General features: G+C 36.5%; 2 protein-coding genes across 6 annotated transcripts in view; one reads left to right on the plus strand and one right to left on the minus strand.

Moving 5' to 3' along the window:
* Window positions 1–15723, plus strand: part of INVS (inversin) — a 102298-nt gene extending 86575 nt beyond the window's left edge. For both annotated transcript variants that reach the window (XM_081970089.1, XM_081970090.1), the window contains 5 exons: window positions 4803–5098; window positions 8694–9474; window positions 10468–10694; window positions 11403–11486; window positions 15216–15723. In XM_081970089.1, coding sequence (XP_081826215.1) covers window positions 4803–5098; window positions 8694–9474; window positions 10468–10694; window positions 11403–11486; window positions 15216–15349 — 1522 coding nt within the window. In that variant the 3' untranslated portion in view covers window positions 15350–15723. The remainder of the gene's footprint in view (window positions 1–4802; window positions 5099–8693; window positions 9475–10467; window positions 10695–11402; window positions 11487–15215) is intronic.
* The window catches only part of TEX10 (testis expressed 10), a 47395-nt gene continuing 40263 nt past the window's right edge, over window positions 14872–22003 (minus strand). For all 4 annotated transcript variants that reach the window (XM_081970094.1, XM_081970091.1, XM_081970093.1 and 1 more), the window contains exons 14-15: window positions 20368–20578; window positions 14872–15837 (exon numbers count right to left, since the gene is read on the minus strand). In XM_081970094.1, coding sequence (XP_081826220.1) covers window positions 15724–15837; window positions 20368–20578 — 325 coding nt within the window. In that variant the 3' untranslated portion in view covers window positions 14872–15723. The remainder of the gene's footprint in view (window positions 15838–20367; window positions 20579–22003) is intronic.

Here is a 22003-nt window from a genome sequence, read left to right on the forward strand (position 1 = left end):
GGAGCCACGTCGCGATGACACAACCTGCGGTCTCGACACTCCGAGACTGCCGTTGACACTTTTGCTGCTGGACGGTCCAGCTGGATCTAAACCATCCCGTAGAGACGGTGACCAGAAAGACAAAGCCTTGCTGATCTCAGGGACATCGCAAAGTCCCTGATTGATCCAAGGAAAGTTCTTCAAGCCGGCAGTAAATAGGCAGCCCCAGGCTGATGAAGTCGGGACGGCTCCGGAAGGAAGGCAGTGAAAAAAGAAAGTGAGTCCATCTGGTGAGATTTTTTTTCTATTTTGGGAAAGACTCCAAAGAAACCTTTTTTAAAAAAAAAGCCAAATTAGATCCTCAAGCAAGAATTAAGCTGCAAAATTAATTAATACTGGATTGCATTTTTTTTCTTTGTAACCATATTTTGTGGATTGAAGTGCTCATAACGTTTTTCGCTTCGTCTCTTAAAGTGAACGGATCAACCTTTTTTTCTTCTGCTCTTTTGATTTCTGGAATAAAATCTTCCTTTTTGTTTTTAACAATTCTTCCTATTACTTCTTATTAAATTTTATTAAATAACTTTATTCCATTTAAGCCTGAGACAGTGAAAGTGAAAAGTAGCAACATTGCCACTCGGAAGTCGGAAGCTGGAGTTTTTGAAACAATGTATCTCTCACTTTTTTTTCTCTTTGTTTTCACTGACTTTGTAGCTGAAGGGTTTGTAATTTGTTCATATAAACTGATAACGAGCCAAGGGCATGAATTGTTTTTGCAGGTGCCTGTGAGAACTATTTTGGCAGGGGAGAGAAAGGGGGGGAAACAAAACAAAACAGAACCCTTCTGTTTTGAAGAGCAAAAAAAAAACATTGTGCTTAAATCAACCTAAAATTTAAAAATAACAAAGGCTTGGAAGGCTAGAGTGGCAGTGGCTATTAGTTTTTCTTCTTCTTTTCTTTCTTCTTTTTTGGAAACATGGATCAATATTCAGAGGAGGAAACCTTAAAATTTCAAAATATTTTGGTTGGAATTCAAAATTTATTGGAAGGATATGGGAGTATTGAGAAGAAGTTGGAAAAAATAGTATTCCTCACATCAAAAGATGAAGGGGTTGGAGCCCCAAAAACTAAAGGGGAGAATGAAGATATAGAAGATAAAGACAAGACAACAGATGAATTTATTAATGGAGCAAATGTGGGCGAAAGTGGAATGAAGGGAACATGGAAGAGGGATTTCGACGAATTGGAGCTCTACCCCAGATTTCAAGATACAGAAAAAGAAAAAAGAGTAATGATGACGGATTTAAGAAGAGAATCTCTTTCAGAAACACAATAGATAACCAAAAATAAGCTAACTTTAAAAATAATTGGAGGGCAACGAGATTACCTGATAGATCCTTCAAGCAACAAAGTGTGAAGAGAAATCTTTAAAAACCTTATAAAGGAGATAAAAAGAAGACTGACACCACAATTGGCAAGAGAGATAAGACTGTTTTGTTATTGGAAAGATACAGGTTGACAATTGAAAGTTGATAATAAAAAATTAGTTAATCTTGGTTGAGCAATAAGTAGGAATTTAGTAATTTTTAGATTGTTTTAGATTGTTATTAAATGTTTATTCGTCGACAATTAAATAACCATAATTAACAATAATGGAATGATAACGGATACAACTTAATGCTATATACTATGTACTGTTAAAATAGTAAAAGAAATCTGGATATAGATTGCAAATTGTGACCTGGGAAAAAGACCTATAAATTTTAGTAACAAACTTCTATTTAGGTTTTGTCATAAGGGTGTAATTTTTTTTTTAGCTTTGACTAGAGGAGTTGGGATATAAATAGTAAATGACATTTAGCTAATTATAATAACAACAAGGAAATGTTAATGGATATTGTTTAATAATATATACATGCTCTGGTATTGGTAAAAGCAACTTGGATATAATATTCTAAACAGTAGGGAAAAAAAGCTTAGAAACTTTATTAATTGATTTTTACTCAGAATATGTCATAAAAGTAATGTTATTGGAGGATTTTTGAAATAGTTAACAAGTGCTATTATGTGGTTGTGTTTTTAAGTATGAATAAGTTCAGGCAGAAGCACGTTCAAATAATTGTAGTCAAATGAGAATTGTAATATATTGATGGTGGGATATATAAAGATTTTTGATTTAAAGTGTATAATCTATTATGAACTGCAAGTAATGACTAAGAAAGAAATGCACGAAAGTTATTTGTAACCAATCGACACGCTTTCTACAAGATGTATTGAAGGATGATTCTTTTTGTGTGTTTTTGTTCAATTAAAATAAAAAAATTCTTTAAAAAAATATTTCAAGTCTTTATTGTAAATTTCTGGTATGATTCCCAATAAAAAAAATCTCTGGTTTAAAAAAATCATAAAGAGAGAATAGTATTGTTTAAAGATAATGAGATAAGAACATCTGGAAACTCTTGATTGACACTCTTTGTGAAAACAGGAGGCAGGTTACTTTGGCAAAATTTACATGCCAAGAGATCATCTAGTACCTTCATTTTTGAGCTAGTGCTGGAGCATGTAATGGGAGCTGATTTTTTACCCCCACCAGTCAGAGTACCTTTGACCTGTAGATGATGCAACATCTGATAGACAATAATGGAATTCCCCTGGGCCTTCAGAGCATTTTAGCGTATTGAACATAAGGAGAGTTTCTTTATTTGGAGGTAACTACAGTTGTGCTATACATTAGTGGGTTTGTTTCTTGCAGTTATATTTGATATTATAGTATTGGCATCTTTTAATACTTGTGATAGCTGTTTCATTGGGGCTTCAATGCAGGAGTGTTGCTTTTGTGCTGCTCTAGCTACTCAGTTATTTTTGTTTCAATTATTCTACTTCTTTAGTTAAGGGGGTTTATTCTTTCTGAGGCATTGGAGAGTGAGCCTACTTTCTGAATGAAAACAATTCTACACCTATTTCTCTCCTGCCAATTCCCCCTGGTTTGTTTCTATAGTCTAAGTTACTTCTGGCAGGGTTTTGATTTCTTTGGCCAGGGTAAATCTTTCCAATTCTTCCAATTCTGTTTCTGTGAATGCTTTATTTTATATTATAAATCATATAACCTCTGCTCTGTTATTTCTTATTCTGGGTATTCTTTCTACAACTGTTGCATTTGTTTTAAATATTCTCTTCTTGTTGGACTTGATCTATAATAACAGATCATTATGTCTTTATTTCAAGTTCTGTATATTTGCCACTGATTAAATACATTGCAGTAGTTCTGATCTGCTTGCCCTGGTTGCTCAGCCAACAGTTCTGAGCCCTGTAGCCCATTTCACAGATTTCTCTTGGTATAAATGAATTTTACTTACCTGATTTATTTTTTGGCTTAATAGGAGAAAATTTGGCGTAATAATTTATATTGAATTCAAATCAAAGTATTTATACCATGTAAAGAAAAGATATCACATAATGTATACTATAAAGTAATAATATTCTTGCAAAAATGTTAAATAATCTCCTTTTTTAATGTCAAATACTAATTGAGTTAGCTTTCCAAAGTGTAATTTGCAACTCACTTTGTAGCTTTTCATGCTCTGAGATTAAATGAGCTGCTTCTGTAGAGAATGCATGACAAGACAGCAATGACAGTTAAAATTAGGGCTTTTTCCTGCCACATCTCATTGAAACAACACATTTCGGAATTGTTTCTGAAACAGAGGAATCAATGAAGGCATGCTACATAAATGGCCTGTTGTGTGTCAACAGTCACAAATCATGTTACAACAGTTAAAGTTTAAAATGGCAGAGAATATTTTGATCTGACATTTACCATCTGTCCATTGTGTAATATATTATTTTGTCTTTGCAGGTTTACTTCTATTTTCTTTTTTAAAAAAATCTTTGTATTTCGGCTTGTATGGATTTCTGCTTGCAACAAATTGACTGCCTAGAGAAAGCTGTCATATTATTGAGGGGCAAATTAAATGTCTTGCCAAATAAAAATACCTCTTTAAAGGATGGAAGGGGACTAAACAATCTTTTCTTCAGAATTAAGATGCTGCAAGTGGACTATGGTTGCCTCATGTTTCTACAAAGAATTGACTTTTGTTGTGAATGCAATACATAGGCTGCCAATCTTTATAGGAAAAGATAACCCTTTAAATATTCTTAGTCCTCAAATAAGAATATATACAGTAATTTACATTTTACTAAAGAGAAAGGCAACACAATGTATTTATTGTAGTTATAGCCTTTTTTCTCAGCGTACAGTTTATGTAGCATTTTCCTTAATTTTAATCCCTAGGAACAAACCTGTAAAGTAAGATACAGTTACTTAAACCAATACTTTTATCACTGCAGTGAACCATATACACTTTGCATATTGTATAGTAAATATGCAGTGAAGTGCCACGTTTTCATTAATTTTTGTTCCTGAGTAAGTTTCAAAGGCCAACCTACATAGTATGTGTTGCATTGATCCAATTCAGATTGTAAGCAAAACATTCATTAGAAAAAACTACTCTATATATGGCCAGCAAGATATAGGTGTGATCTTTGCACTTACATTCCTGAATTCCTGAATTCTTCATCTAGAACTGATTATTTCATCTGATGTTATGTTTTTAAGCTTTTTATTGCTGCTTCATTATATATTCTATTGCTTATTTTATTTTATATATACTATGTTTTACTGTATGCTTTAAGCATTTAATTAATATTGAATTCTTTTTTTAAAAATGGGGATTTTATATGAGAAGCAGATTTTTTAAAGAACTTTTCAGTGAAAAATTCAAAATAACCCCTTAACTCTTAAATATTATAAATGTTGATTGTAGAAAACGTGAAGAAGAAAATAGGAGAAAAGCCTCAGAACAACATAAAGAAATGCAGAATTGCAAAACTACTAAGATCCATATGCAGCAACAGAATTTTCCCGAGACGGAAAGAAATCATTTGAGAGTTCATACTTCACAATGCTTTGTTCCACCTGTTAAAAGGCCTCCATCTGGCAACATGTCACAAAATCAACCAGGAAAAGGAAAGAGAAGCACTGTTTTATCAAGCAAAGTGACTATCAAGAACAAAAGTCATTCAATAGAGCTACTTGGTGAAGATCACAAAAGAAAAATGGGTTTGTAAATTCTTTTACCTTTGTCAAGCCTAAAATCAGACTCCTCTTCTGAACCATAAAATGGGGGGGGGACTCGGAAGGCAAGAATCCAATGCTTTACGCTTCCATATATACCATATATACCACAGCCACATTTGTGCTATTTGATTTGTGCTAAGTAAACAGCAAATGTGTTTTGATTTATGGAAGTACTGGATTTTTGGTCAATAGAGGATAGTTATGCTGATCATAGAAAAAAAAATGTGTTAGTATATAAAAGTATAGATACTGAAGAGAAGAGGGAAAATAAGTCACCATAGTTTTTGAGGAAGGATTCAAATATTGGAATGATAAAAGCCTTAAAAGATGGATAAAAAGAAATAATCAACTAAAAAGAAAATCATACAGAGCCAGAATAAAAATAAATTAAGTAGAAGATAGCATATGTCAAAAGTAGGTTAATAAAAAAGGGAGCTGAATGAAGATATATCTAGGTTGTTGGTTTGAACTCAGAGCTTGGCAGTTTGGTTGCAAACGTTTCATCACCATTCAAGAAGACATTGTCAGTGTCAGTGGTGGGTTCCTGCCGGATCGCACCGGATCGCGCGCTCCCGTTTGGCGATGAACCCGGAAGTACGTTCTTGCCCCGCCCCTGGCGACGGGACGACGCTTGCCTGCGCTCCACCAGCTCGGCTGGGACCGGAGACGTTTCTCTGCTCAGAAATGTCTTCAGTGGAGCGGTGGCAGCCTGGCAGGCTGAGCCTGCGTCCCTTTCAGGAGCTCCGCTCTGCTGAGGAAACGTCTCCGGTCCCAGCCGAGCTGGTGGAGCGCAGGCAAGCATTGTCCCTTCGCCAGGGGCGGGGCAAGAACGTACTTCCGGGTTCATTGCCAAACGGGAGCGCGCGATCCGGTGCGATCCGGCAGGAACCCACCACTGGTCAGTGTGTTTTGAATTGTTCTTGTCTGTCAGAACATAAGTCTTTAAATGCCTTTTTATGAGATGCAAATTAGTCTGAATGTTATTTGTTCGGATACTTTTGAGTCATGGTCGGACTATTTGATTGGCTGGCTGTTGTTGCTGGACTATAATCTTTGCTTTTTAAATACTGTGTATGATGCAGATTAGGATTAGAGTTATTTATCTCGGGACTTCTGAGTCATGGTCTGGTTTCGGCTTGTTTGATAGTTTGAGTGACTAACTGTTGTTACTGAGAAGTAGTTCGATTTCTTGTGAGTTATAATTTGGTTGCTGTGTAGTGGGGTGCCTGCTTGTTGACTTTAAATGCTACCTTTGGGATCGTGTTGATGCAGTTCTTTTGTTCTCAGCAATTGATAGAGTGGTGTGTATGTTATATCATTACATATTTTCATCAGGTAGAACTCTGCTTCTCTGTGACAACTCCTCAAGATACCCTTAAGTACCCTTCAGCCCCTCAAGGTAGTTAACTATTATATTGATAAAAGCAGTTATGAGGAAAAAAAGTGTGAATACTATATTTTTAAAAATTGTATTCTCTGTGCTTTACTCATATGGGTTATATACTTATATAGTATCCAGTATGAAATCTTCCAGAGGTAGATACCTGCCTGAAGAGTGAATTCCTTGGGAGGAAAGGAGTGATGATCATTATCTTCTCTCTCTTTTTTTTTCTATTATAGCAGTAACCCATTGGGGATTTCTCTACAATAAATACAGTACTTTAACTTTGTTTTTTAGTTCAATATATTTTCAGGGGACTCAGTTCTTCACCCATCCCCAATCTTCCTGTCTTCTTGTCTTAATGAAGGCATTCTGCCAGCGCACAAAAAAATGTACAGAATTTTCTGTGAATCCTTTGCTTTGGCAAAGATTGCAAATGTTAGGAACCTTTGTATATCAATCTTTTTGTCACGGAGAACAATTGTCACTGCATCCCTGGCTCAAGAGGAATAATCTATACATCCCTAATGTATATTTCATTGCTGTTGAATAATTCAGTTCCTTTATATTTTACTCCTTGTCATGCTTATGACCTGAACTCTTGCAAAGATATAGAGTAAGTTAATTGCATTTTTGGAATACTCTAGTGGTCATATCAATTATGTTTTGCCATGATCTACAGCAATTGCAAAAGAAATATATTGAACCTGCCAAAAGGCCTGATTTTTTGGAACTGTTTACTATGATATATAAAAGGCATTGCTAATGGTTTTCTGCCCCCAAAGAGTTTATTTAGTAACCTTCTCCATAACACATGCTACAAAAGAGAATGCTTCCACTTTCTACTGCTTATGTCAAAAAATATTTTGAGCTACTACCAGTTTGCTTGTTACAACCACTGTCAATAAATTTCCCTTCTCAGTGGTGGTTATGTCAATTGACAAAGTGAGTGAATTCTCTGTGTGCTTGGAAATTCGGTGTGCTGATTACACATCAGGAAACTATGCTTTTTTGTTTGTTCGTTTTCTAATATATTTTCTAGCTTTCCTATTAACAGAGAATTTGTTAATGTCTTCTCTTTTTTTTCCTTTTGCACATACTTGACTTACTTTGAATTCTCACCTTTGAGCTATGTTTTTATCTTCAGAAGTACCACTGTTCTTTTAAAAGTTCTTGTAAGAAAATAAAAAAACTCCTGATTTAAAGCCAATTATTCTTGAGGTCAGTAACAAGGTTAAATCAACAGTATGAGAGCACAATATCATTGGCCACATTTATGATGCATTTATACTTTTGTTCAAGACTGTTTGGCATGACTTTTGGCAGTCTATGTGAGCAACTCTACTTTCACCAGCTGATTAGAACATAGAATAATAGAGTTGGAAGGGACCGCAGAGGTTTTCTAGACCAACTGTAAAAATTACAGAGACTACAATAAAAAAACTGGTCTTCTACCTATAGCAATAGTTATTTGAGTAGTAATTTATGAATTCACATAATCCAAATTATGTCTCTATTACAATGCCTATTTTATTAAATTGTCATTAAAAACACTCTCGTGAACCATAAAACATATGAGATTAATGGGAATTATACTTGAGCATTCATATTTATATATAGACTGGGGTTCCTATCTAAAAATTTGGTTAAGGCTCTAGGCTGAAAACAAGAGACCATGAGTTCAAGTTTGCTTTAGCTATGCAAGCCAGTTGAGTGACTTTGGGACAGTCACTTTCTCTCAGCCCAACTCATCTCATAGGTTGTTGCTACAGGAAAAATAGGAGGTAGAAGGAGTGTGGGATATGTTTACTACCTTGAGTTATTTGTAAAAATAACAAAAGCAGGATATAATTAATTAATGAATGTATGTATCTATGTATGTATGTATATATCTATGTATGTTCTGGAAAGTACCGAGTATGAATTGTAAAGATTCACACAAAGGTGCTTAAAAATAACTTATATTCTTTTAGAATCCTGCAACCTATGTTCTACTATTTGTTTATATTTAATATTTATGTATTAAGCCTTTAAACTATTTTAGCTTTAAAACTAGATCTTACAAGTTGACTGAAAAAACTATTTTTGTATTATAATATGGAGTCTCAAAATTGTTAAACTTACTATATTTAACCGTACTAAGCTAACCATATTTAATAAGTGATAAGCGTATTTGTATTTATCTCATTTCCACAGGTGTATGTGAGGCAAACAGTAATAGCAAGCCTGCTTATATCCTTTCATATCCCTGCAAGAATAATGATCATCATAAGCATCAAACTGAAAGAAAGCATCAAACTGTATCTGCTACCTTAGGCAGGGATCGGAAGTCTCCTACAACAACAACTGGTATGTTTGTGCACATCAGCAATAAAAGGCATAATTCAAACACTAAATCTCCCAACTCTGGGGAAGAATCAGACCATCCAAGCTGGTCGGTAAGGAATAATATAAATCATTCTGAAGAATCAACAGTTTCTATTCAGGATGACAGATGCATTAGTAGAAATAGTAGAAGTATAAGAAACTCTGGACAATATAATGCAGCATTTAAAAATAATCCACATCAATTAAAAACAAAAAGTAAAGAATCAAATAATAAAAAATTGATTAGTTCAAGCAGACCTGGCAGTGTCACAATAAGAACAATTAAAGTTGAAAAGGCTACTTCAAATGCTACAGCTACCCAGATCAACAAAATGAAAAATAGTGACGTCTGTTTGGTGGCCAAGAATTCAAGTGTTATAACGATTGCACTCAACAAGATGGCTAGAAGTGATGCAAGCTTGAACAGAGAAGCTCTGTTAACATCCACAAATTCAGAAGATCAGCCTGATTTTGTTCAGCATAAAAATGCATACACTGAATCAGTCCCATCAACAATTCAGATGCAAGTAATAGAAAAAGAAAGAGTAAGAAAAGAGCTCTTTCAGAAGAAGTATAATGCAGCAAATGTTATTCAAAAAGTATGGAGAAGGTATGGATGAGATTCCTGCATTCTATCTCATTTTAATTACTACTAAAGATTTCATCATGAGGCTTAGCATATATTTAAAATTGTGTTTTGGTATACTTTGAGCAATGTGATGTCAAGTATATATGTAATGCATCAATTGATTTGGAAGGGATCTAAACAGGTGGAGTAGTTAGGTTTCTATTGTGTTATATTTTGCTGATTTGCAAAATCAGTATTGCAGTATTTCTCAACCTGATTTAGGTCATCAGTCCCAGAATTCAGGAAATGGTTATTCAAATAAGCACAGATGATAGAACATTGGACATTGCATCATTTTTAATCTTTTGTTTCCATGGTAACTTTTCCCAATTTCAGATATGTTAAAAAGTTTTGAAGTATAAGAATATTAGATATCATAATAATGTGGAAATAATGCAGTGAGCAGTCATTTAGCTATAGGAATAATCATTCTCATGAAGAAAGGGCATACAAAAGCAGAACCCAAGGGCCAATGAATATGTCAGAGAAAGGCAAGAAAGTGAATGAGATTTGACTTATATTTCTGAAATAAAGAATAAGCCATGGGCTTGGTTATAATAAAGATATCTACAGATGAAATTATCCTCTCATTAAGAAACAGATTTATGATTCATTTTGTAAATGTCTTTATATTCTAAAACTGAGAACATTGTGTAAAAGTATAGAGTTTCTGTAAATTGTATGTATTTTATAAGTTTAAGGATTGAATTAATTTTATATGGATTTCCTTCTGTTTCCTGGTTTATTAGTTCTCAGCTTTTTATGTCTTCTATGTTCTATGTAGAGAGTGGTTACTGTATATCCATGAGTTTTTTATATTTGCTTTCTGCTTTCTTAAAACATGAAAATATGGAAATTAATCCAATTAAGGGAAAATGTTGTTGAAAAAAATGAAAAAAAGATGGTTCATAGAAATATCTGGAGTTTAAAAGTAGTAAGCTAAAACAGAATTTCCCACTTGTTTTCTCCTTTTAGCTATCAGTTAAGAAAACAATTCCTTCAGCTTTTTAGTACCAAACAGCAATGCAAAGATGAATGGCAACAAAAAACAACTGTCTTGTGCATTAAGGCCATTTGGAACAAAAAGTTAAACTTTACTGCACCTAAAGCACTTACTTCAGGCAAAATCCCAAAGGCAATGAACAAAAACACCTTAGGAAACAACTTGGTACAAAAGTCAACCATTCTGAAGCAGATATATGGTAATAATAAATATCACTAAGTATTTATCTTGGGAAGTGGAAACTTTTTTTCAGTCACAATTCTTTTTATCTGTCTGTCTGTCTGTCTGTCTGTCTCTCTCTCTCTCTCTCTGACACACACACACACACACACACACAATCTATCTATCCATCTATCATCTAGCTATTCTCCTTGAGCTAACAACGCCTGCTAAAATAGCAGTCATAGCCAGGGGAGCCTTTGGACAGCTTTGGTAGATCTCTCAGTTTCTTTTCCTTTCTTGAATCAAAAGGTGCTAAAGGTAGCCTCAGATAGGCTACTTCAATAAATGGGGGAAGGTGCTTGTTGGGAATTCTAATTGGCAAAAAATACAGCAATCCACCTTCTGACTAGTGTTAGTTTACATTGGTTGCTGATAGATTTTTAGGGCCAGTACAAGGTGCTCTATTACTTAGACCCTTTGGAACATTATCTTCCAGTAGCATTTCTCTACCTTACAGTATACTGTATGGCTTGCAGTGACAGTGTGCTGAGTGGAAGACCCTGAAAAAGCTTCATCCTGAAGGCAGATGATGATGATGTATTTTGGTAAAATTATGAAAACAGTTTTCTATTTAAGGGGGCATTCATTATTTAACATTATTTTTATTTATTTATTTTATGTTGATAAATGCTTTTAATTCATTGAGGCATTCAGCAGTCATACACTTTGGAATTTGTTTTTAAAGGACACTCACAAGAAGGAAAGGTGAATCACGCAATGAGATTGCCTTCTTCAAAACAGCAGTTTTGTGAACTTCAGTTAATATCAGGTACAATTCCAATCTATGTCATCATCGTCTTTATAAACATTAGATGTGAGGCAAAAGATACATACTATAGCAGCCTCAGAAAGCAAGCCCATTGTGGTGATTTCTTGAGCATGCTAGGAAAAATGACAAAATGGATATTGGTGCTTCCAAAAAAGGCCATGTGAAACAATAAATATGTGTGGACATTTACTAGCCCTATTGCTAGCTTCTTTAGGGCAGAATTAAAACTAAACACCATGACATATGTTATGTCTTTATATATTGGCAATGTTCATTGAGGCAGAATACCTATAATCATCACTAACTTGAAGAATGCCGAAGTGTATGTAGTGATCACCTTCATCCAGATCTTGATGTTATTTCCATAGGGCATCTTTGTTCCATCAGTTTTCACTATTTTTGCCTGTTTGATGGTAAGCTTGGCATATTTCTCCAGTCTAAGCTACATTTTTTAAGATAAATTAAGATCATTTTCCTTATCATTTTTTATTTTGAGCACTCTGGCACACATTTTTGTTGCCAGCAGTTTAGATATTAATGGCTGTGTGTTGTGTTATTTTGATGGGACAGTATATTTACACTGTTATACAAGCTGTATACTCACTACTTTACATTGTAGCCAAGTGTTATTTCTTCAGTGTACATACGTACGTACATACATACATACATACATACATACGCACAGCTTTCCTATCTGAAGCAGTAATGCTTCCAAACCATAGTAATGCAATATGCTCTTGACCATTCCTCTATATCAGTGGTAGTCAACCTGATCCCTACCGCCCACTAGTGGGTATTCCAGCTTTCATGGTGGGCAGTACGGGTTTTGTCCGACACTGAAGCACTTCCCTTTTTAAAATTTAATTGACTTCTCTACTTTATAAATCACCATTACTGTGGAACTGGTGGGCGGTTAGAAAATTTTACTACTAACAGAGATACAAAAGTGGGCGGTGGGTATAAAAACGTTGACTACCCCTGCTCTATATAAAGTGGCAAGGACAAGGGAAGGAAGATGTACTTTTCCCATACAACACAAAAGTGGCAATCAAGCCAACGTATTTGTCAGCTGCAACTTGATGCTGCTAGCCACTTCCAGAGTTGAATAATTAATGCACAGAGGTATCTGGCTGTGCCTGCCTTTTCTGAAATTGACAACGGGGTTTTTTTTCCCTACGTTTAAAATGAGACTCTTTTTATTACACCAGTTCACCAAACTCATTGTCATCCTGAATAAGGCCCACCTACTGTTGCATCATCCACATACAATACGGTTGGTGGCAAACCTTTCACAACTGTCATAGGTCAACAGAGTGAACAGCAGCAGACTTAGGACATAGTCCTGAGGAGAATCTGTGCTCAAGAACATTGGGTTAGTATTAGTCCAAATGCATACATACTGGAACCTATCAATAAGAAAATCAAGAATCCAATTGCACAAAGGAGGGATGATCGTATTAAATTGTATTAAATGGTGAACTAAAGTCAACAAACAGCATTCACGCATGACTATTTCTTTCCTATAAGTGCACAAAACTTGGATAGAAGAAATAGAATCCTCTGTAGAACAATTTAGATGGTAAGCAAACTGAAGTGAGTCAAATGTTGAAGGGAGGCTGGATACAGGAATGTCCTTTATCAGCCTTTCAAAACATTTTATAATGATGGATCTAAGTGCAACATAACTGTAATCATTAAGACCTGTAATTGTAACCTTTTTTTGGCACTGGCAAAATAATGGCAGTCTTAAAACACTATGGAACCCATTGCCTGCTTCAATGAAAGATTGAAAATATATGTAAGAACACAAGCCAACTCATCTGCACATTCCCTAAGAACACACTCAAGGATATTATCTGCTTTCCGAAGGTTAACTTTGCACAATGTTCTCCAGACAGAGGTAACATCAAAGCTAAGCACTTGTATGTCAAGATGGGGCACAGCTTTCCTCGCAGAGGTGCTATTTGATGCCTCAAATTTTCCAAAAAATGTGTTCAGCTCATTTTAAGTCTGTGTTGCCCTTACAACATGATAGAGCCACCTTATAGTCTGTAATGACCTGGATGCCTTGTCACATATATCTGGTGTTTTGTAGGGAAAAGTTTTGAATTTTCTGATAATGGGCTTCTTTGCTGTTTTTATGGTTTTCCAAATTGACCCTGGCTGTTCTAAGTGCCAGCATATCACCAGATTTAAAAGCCACATTCCAAGCTTTCAACATTCAAAGCTTTCAACATCTTGTGATCCTCATAGTCCATGGTTTTCTTCCAGCCCTCGTGTTTTAAGGACATAGATATCCTCAATGCACTTCTGAATGTATGCAAACAGTGGTGGCATACTTCTCTAAATCTATGTTTTTTATGTGTTGTCACTTCTTTAAACATGATCCAGTCTGTGAACTCAAAGGAATCTTGTAATGCTTCTATAACTCCCTCCCTGGGGATATAAAGTGTCTGCGTTTGATAGTCAAAAGCTCCATATTAGGGGAGTAGAGATTTGAGACCACATTGGCATTATTATACCATCTGTCATTAATATAAAAACAGACACTCCCTTCAAGGGATTTGCCACTAAGAGCAAAGCCCCAGTCCAGCGAAATGTTGAAAATCGCACCAAGCTAACAGCACTATCCAGGACAGAGTGTTTTAACCAAGTTTTTGTTGCAAGGATGACACAGGAGTTTCTCACCTCCTGGTTTCTTATTAAACTTGCAGTTTGGTTTTCTTGCAGAGGTTTTATTACCAAACTTGGTAACACCATCAGCACTAGGAAGGAGGGAGATTTATTCTTATTTTTATATATTAGTGGCTTGCCCTGTCAGTATTGGTGAGAGTGTTCTTAGTGGTTCCTTGGTTAGATGTTTACTGTTAACTTGTTTGTCCGCATTATTAGTTCTTTCATTGGTGTATTCTCTACTTGCTGATTGTTAGTCTATATTAATCAGACAATTCCTGGAGGCCTGGCAATCAGACACAGTGGCAATCACCAGGCACATACAGATAAACATTTATATACCACTCAAAAAAGACAATCTAAAAGCCCAAAAAGAAACCAAAAGACAAAACACCACCTCACCAGGAATGCAGTTTGGTAGTGAAATGTCTGCAAAAAAACTACCAAGCATAGAGGATCCCTCAGACTGTATAGAAATATTCTGAAGATATGCTTCTTGAGATTGTGCATTTCACTAATTATTAAAACACATTCCTTAGCTAAAAGACTGGAAAAATATTTCAAAAGATATAATTGATATATTTTACTCAAGCCTGATTTAGGGAGTGATAATTGATGTATTTCACCCTGCCTTGTTTCCCCCTCCCAGCTCATGTTAACACCTATGAGTTTATAAAAAGGTTTTGAACTCTCAGGAATTGCAGAAGCAATCTTAAAAGTAGAAGTTGATTTATTTATTCCTTGTTTTCCCTTTTGTAATACCTGTCAATGGACAAAACAAGAATGATTTTTTTTTAAAGCAACAGATTTATGTAAGCAGATTTATATAAAAATGGTGGAGCTAAAGTATATCATAGAACACAGTAGAGATAATAACTGCCAGCTACAGATACAGGAATCCTCTAAAAATTAAGAGTACATTTGCCATTTAATGACCTTCAATTATGTAAGACAGAATTTTGAAGTTAATTTTTTTATGTTTAATAAAGAAAGAAAACCAACTATCTTGAGTCTTCACTGAACAAAAGCACTAATACATTTATGCTTCTTTTACAGCAGGCGGATTGCAGGATATTTGCTTATCAGAAAATCCAGGGAAATGTAAACATTTTTCATATAATATGAAACCTGCCACAATAATGAAAGCAAAACACACCAGATGCAAGCATGAAAATAAGACTCCTATATAAGAAGGGACATGGACATTTTAAAGTATCTTTAATAGTAGTTTTATCAGTATTTTTATTTAAATGATCTATATTTTTTAACACATTAAGCAGTATAATGCTGAGACTCAGGTATACCAACTTAATGGCAACAACTAAACTGTTCCCTGTTCTTCACAGTAAGTAAAATTTCTCGATATGTTTCTCAACATTTGCATGATTGTTTGTTTGCTTTAAGCTATTGTATTATTTCATTTTATATCAGGTAACTTAAATGTTAATATCAAATGTAAAGAGCAACATTTTTTACACAAATCAGACATGGTATAAAATGCATTTTTAATTTCCACAAAAAATGACTTTTTATTTATACAAGAGATTCCAACCAAACATTCTCTTTAATATAGTGTATTGACTACCCCAGATCCTGGAGAATGAGTGGCTAAATATATATTAAAATTGTAATGGAGGTCTGTCAACCACTGCTCTTGAGCTTCATCACTTTTCAAGACCTGTGAATAAAAAAACATAACAATTACTTGAAATAGAAAAGAGAAATACAAAAGAGAAAGTGTTACTCTTATCTATAACTCATGTAGATACAAATGTAAAATACAGGTAGTCCTTGACTTATGACAATTTATTTAGCAATACGAAATAACAATTTATTTGAATTTATGACAATGCTATGTCAGACCTGTCCCAGCTTGGACATCCAGGAAAGAAAGACCCTTGATTCAATTTGTAGTGAAGGTTATACTTTTACTGAAGCCAAGTACCGGCAGTTATAGTGTAACAAAGGCAGATCTGAGGATTTCCCATGTAATCCTCATTTTTCCTTCTCCCAGGCCCTCTCCCTTTGATCATCATGGTGGTGTCCAATAAGGTTCAAATTTGGTGTCTTAGTAATAGTTCCACATTTTAGTACCTCTTTGGATGCCCATTTCACCTTCCATTCCCAGGCTTCTACCTTGGATTTTCAGCCGTTGTCTTTGGATGACACCTCTGGTTCCTGTCATCTCTCCTCCTTATCTTCCCTTTTCCCCTCCCTATATTTTATGTCAGGCTGCCATCAAAGCGCAGCAAAACTGGGCTGCATTGGTTTTATGGCAATCTGACAAAATAAGTGACTCACACAACAATAGTAGCATCCCGTAATCACATGAACAAATTTCAGGTACTTGGCAGCCAGCATGAACAGTTGCACATTTTGGACCTGCACAATCACCATTTGCAACTTTCCATCGGGCTTCAGACAAGCACAGTCAGTATGGGAGATTGGATTTGCTTAATGACACTACCAGTGATGGCTAACCTTTTTGTCATCGCGTGCCAAAAGCATGCACACCCTGTGCCCCATTTTGGGCCTGGAAACCTCCTGCACCAACCTGGAAGTCAAAATGTGGTGGGGGTGGGGGGGCTGCACTATCTCACTAGAATGCTTTCCCAAATTTCTGTTTTTAAGTCTTGAAGGCCATCAAAGAATAAATAAATCTGATCTCTGCTTGGGGACTATTCCAGATAGTTGGCCCTGAAAAATAGGGTTTTCTAGTTTCACTCTTTACCCCCTGAAAGCAAAATAGTAGAAGCAGCATCTCTTTGGATAACCCAAGAGATCAGGTTGATTTGGGTAAGAGTATCATATTTTTCATATAAGATGCACTTTTCCTCCCATAAAAGAGGGTGAAAATTTGGGTGTGTCTTGTACACTGAATGTAACTCCACCCACCCACCAGCCCCCACCCTTTGGCTTCTGCCTCCTTGCAGCAAACGGGGAAAATGGGGCTTGCGGAAGCAGCAATAGGCTATGGCAATCCCTGCAGCATGAAACAGCTGATCATCAGTGCTGAAACTGGAATTCAAAATGAAATGGGTTGTTTGCTGTAAGGAGGCAAATTACTGGGAGGCAGATTTTTTTTTCTTGTGCTAATCTGACTAAATTGGTCCTGGCTATTTGCTGTTTGCTGCAAGGAAGTAAGTCAATAACTATAAATGCCTATAGAATGTTCAAATTATTAGACTTATTTTTTAAAGACTGCTTTATTATTGTTCTAGACAACTTAACAAAATAAAGACACTTTTTAAAATAAATGCTTGATCTGAAGAGGCCCAGTGCTATTGCATCTTCTTTTAAATAGCAGAGAATAATGTATACTTCCAGAAAGCTACATCAATTTTAACAGCTTCTGTACAAGTATAGTCTATAGTGTATACTGTCTGTGCTGTTTGCTGCAAGGAGGCAAATTGCTGGGAGGCAGAGGCAGATTTCCCCCCCCCCCCCGTTTTCCTCCCCCAAATTTAGGTGCATCTTAAACTTAGGAGCGTCTTATACTTCGAAAAATACGGTAGGTTGTCTTACACATATCCAGTGTCAAGACATAAATGGCTTTATGGGGAACCAGCATTTTAAATTATACCCAGAAATCAACTGAAAGCATCCTTCTGAATCAGTGACGTGCAGGCAGGGGAGGCACAACCTCACCACTGTTATCATGAAAAGAAAAAAAAATGTAAAAGAAAAAAGGCGAGAACTGAGGTCAGGCTGAGCTAGTTGCTGCCTCACCGTGGATGACTCTGCTTAACTGTTTAAAAAAGCCTCTAAAAAAGCGCCCTCTAGTAAGAGGCAGGAGAACTGCATGCCTCATCTAGTCTGACTTTAGGTGTTCTATGATCACTCGAACAGAGTTAAACAGCTTTTTTTAACAGTTAAGCAGAGTCATCCACAGAAGCCAGGCAAAGAGCCATTCTATAGCACACACACTTTCCCCCAGCCTCTTCCTTTTGGAAGGCTCGGATTGGCTCCCCTCTGGCTTCTCTGCCTCTCCTCTCACCCCAGCCTGCCAGCAGGAGGTGAATGGGTGGGCTTTATTGCGTTCCAGACAAAAGGCTGCATTTGCCACCCAGACAAAAGGCTGCATTTGCAATGGTGGAGGTGTTTGGGGAAGGAAGCAGGGGAATGGGGTGGGTGGCAGAGGAGCTGCTTTCAAGCCACTGGAAAAGATATCCAATCCAATTTGTGTGTGTGTGTGTGTGTTTGTTTGAGAGTCAGTGAGAAAGGGAAGGGGGTAGGAGAGGTGGTCCAATCCAATTTCTCTGTGTGTGTGTGTGTGTGTGTATGTTTGCGTGTTTGAGAGAGGGGGAGGGAGGGAGAGAGGGAGGAAGGAAGGGAAGAGAGAAGAAAAAGAAAATGAAAAAACTAAACTTCTTTCGCAAAGGAGAAAAACAAATGTTGTTCGCTTTAAATCGGAACTGAGCATGCCTGGCTGTGGAATTCTGGGAGTTGAAGTCCACAAGTCTAAAAAAATTTGAAACCCACCACTGCGTCAGTGCCTCACCAGCCATTAACCTCACCGCACATCACTGTTCTGAATGCTGCAAAAAGTTTCTGCAGTACTGTAAACCTTATTAAGGTAACAGAACAAAGCAATTTGTCCCCAGGCCACATGGTAGTGACCTGAATCAACTGCAGTTTTGTGGGCAAGACAAACTGGAGTGGTTTCAGAAATCCCACCATATAGCTGCACAAAGAAGCAATCTATTCCAGTGGCTAGAAGGCCTCAGAGCTTTTCATATGGTAAGTGAGGAGGAGGGCCTTTGGCCAGTTGGGTGGAAAACAGGCCTAAGATCTGGGTGAGGGGGACTTGAGGGGGGGAGTGGGAAAAGGCTTGTGTGTACCCAAGGCATAGAAAGTAGAGCAGTGGCATCTCGGAGGATGTGCCAGGAGGGCTAGAGCAGATGGGCTTGGGCCTGTGCTAGGCTTCAAGAATCTCCCCCACCCTGAAGCTTCCTGCAGGTTTGTTAGATTCATTAAAGAGAGCTGGAATGGGGAAATTGTTAGGTGAAATGCTTCACCTAACCATTTTGATAATATGCCATCATAATGAGCAGGCTCCATTATGGTCATATCTCAAGGATTATCTGTAAGCTTTCTTTTGCAGTTAGTTGGCCAATGTGAGAAGCTGCATCAGTTGTGCAATCCAGCAAGGTACTACTTACATTCTTATGTTCTTAACACAGTTGGCAGCTTTCACACTTGTAAGGAGACAATGACAACCACTAATTTCTAGAGTCTCCTGCACAGCAAAGCCAGAATACTATGTGATCCAGGTGGCAGAAGATAATATAGGAATTGCCCTATTCACTTCTTCTGAGTTTATGTCATAAGAAATTCTAGATGATATGGCAAGATCACCAAAAATGATCATAACCCATTAAAACTTTAGAAGCTAAATGTAAAAATATTAATTGTGGCCTGTAGAATTTATTAAGATCTAACAAATGTTAGAAACAAGGGGAGACCAAAGACAGGATGGGGAGGGAGGCTTGATAACAGTGGAAGAACTATTTATAGTTTCACATTTTACAGAAATATAGTTTCCTGTTCAGAGAAGGATTGCACTGGTTCCAAAATGGAGAATTAAGCAAAGATAATAAAGATGAGTCCTTAGTGGTATCTGAACATAGCTGTTTGGTGGCAAATGTTTCATTACCCAACTAGTAACATCCTTAGAGCACTGAAGATGTTACCTAGTTGGGTAATGAAATCTCTGAGCAAACAACCAAGCTCAGAAAGCACCAAGAACTCCTCAGTTAAATCCTGAAGTTAACATCAGATCATTGATGGTCAGTACAACTGGATCCTTCTTTTGTTGCCAATCTGTCATCTTTAAGTTTTGAAGACAAATTCTGATGGAATATGAAGAAAATTTTGCCTTCAATCCAAACTAGGAAGGAATAAGGACAGAATATTGTAATGCTATTTCCTAAGTTTGGAAGCAGAGAACATGGTTAGTCCTTACCTACTGAAATTGGGGGTTAGAATGGAAATAATTTTTGGACAAACCCCACTATCATTCTTAAGACAGAGGAAGAGAAGAATGACTCTTTATCCTTTAATGACTAACGGGCCAAGTTCTTTCAGCCTTTTTTGTGATCAGTTGCTTGGAAAGATCAACCAAGACCATGAAAAAAACCGTTACTTTCAAATTCCATGAGACAACTACTTGGCTTCAACAGCCAGTGATTGAGAATAGGCTTCTTACCACGATATCTTTGACAATCTGTTTCACCAGGAACTCATTGGTCTTCATATGAGTCTGAAGCTGCCTGTGTTGCATTAGCAAACAAAGAAGCTGAGCAAGAACAGGCAATTCATCCCGGGAGGCTTGGTTCACTTGAAGAGTCTGCAACATCACTCTCAAGATTTGAAGTGAGGTGCTTAGAATTGAGATACAGGAACTCCACAGTATATCCCTGAAACCAAAATTGAGGAAGGGTGGGAAAAGTTAATGTGCACAAGTTTACAGTAACATTTATAGTAAGAAAGGAATAACTTCAAACCAGGCAAATAACCACAGGTATTACTTGTACTATAATGATATTTTTAACCCAGTCATATGCAAGTCAGATAGGCAGTTGTATAAATTTAATAAATAAATTATATCTACGAATTATTTATATTTACTTTTATGAATTTATAAGTCTTCAAGGGGCTGACAATTTATTACTAATTTACAGTTGTAAAAAATTCAGTCATTTTTGTCTACAGCTATGTTAAAAAAGGGAAAGGTGGGCTTTCTGCTCCACAGTTAATTGTGGAATATATTATGTATTGATCATTACTAAATTAAAAACACCCAAGTCTTGTTTAAGCTTACCTTTCAGGACAGAAGCTAAATTTCCCACCAGAAAAAAATTATAATATGTAATATTACTTTTAAAATATTGTAGAAAAGGAAATACAAATCTTAACCAGAAATTCAAAGTCCACAGTGATTACTGTCGAAGTACAGTCCTCAACTTACAATTGGTCATTTAATGACCCTTCACAGTCAGACAATCATAAAACAGGTGCTTTATGACCTATAAGTACTTCTGCGCATTGTGCCAACCTCTTTGGTCATAGGACCATATTTTGGGTACTGGAAAATCTGTTCAAATTTACAAGCTGTTTCCAAGTGTCCTGCAATCAGATGATTGTTATTTGTAATCTTTGCTGGCTTCCCTAGAAAATTAATGAAGTTAGCAGGGAAGGTTGCAAGTCTTTCTTGGAACATTGGAATTGACATTCATTCCCCTACGTGCCAAGGTGTTCTTTTTTCCCTCTGTGCATAAAGGGGAAATCCTCCTGTGCAATGGAGGAACAGACTTCGTCTCTGCTAGTGAGCCTTTCAGAACACTGTTCGCTAGCGTTTTCTCTCTAATATGCCCACATTCAGATGGAAAAAAATGCTAGTAAAATCCAGCATTCTGAGCCCAGGGGGAAAAGAAAAAGCTAGCAAACACCAGCATTCTAAGCTTTCTAGAATACCAATGTTCACTAGCACTTTCACTAGATTTAAGGACTGTTCCCCCAGCATGCCAAAGAACTTCAAATCTGGTGAAAAAGCTACTGAATGCCATTGTTCTCATTATCATTCTCCCGGGGTCTGTGGGAAACTTGGGATCCTCTCCCTGGCACTTCACTAATAACCACAACTGGGAGAGCTGGGATTGCAATCACTAAGCAAAGCAGTTTAGTGGCATCTTGTTTAACAATCACATCACTCAATGGCCAGTTTTCTGGGCCCAATTGTGATCACAGGCAGAGGGCTACCTGTATAACTGAACTAGTCTTCAGCTACAATAAACAAGAACATATACTAACCCACATGCATACTATGCTTGGAAAGTATCAAT

Source organism: Natrix helvetica (assembly GCF_964273705.1).
Source record: "Natrix helvetica genome assembly, chromosome: Z".
NCBI classification, from domain to species: domain Eukaryota; kingdom Metazoa; phylum Chordata; class Lepidosauria; order Squamata; family Natricidae; genus Natrix; species Natrix helvetica.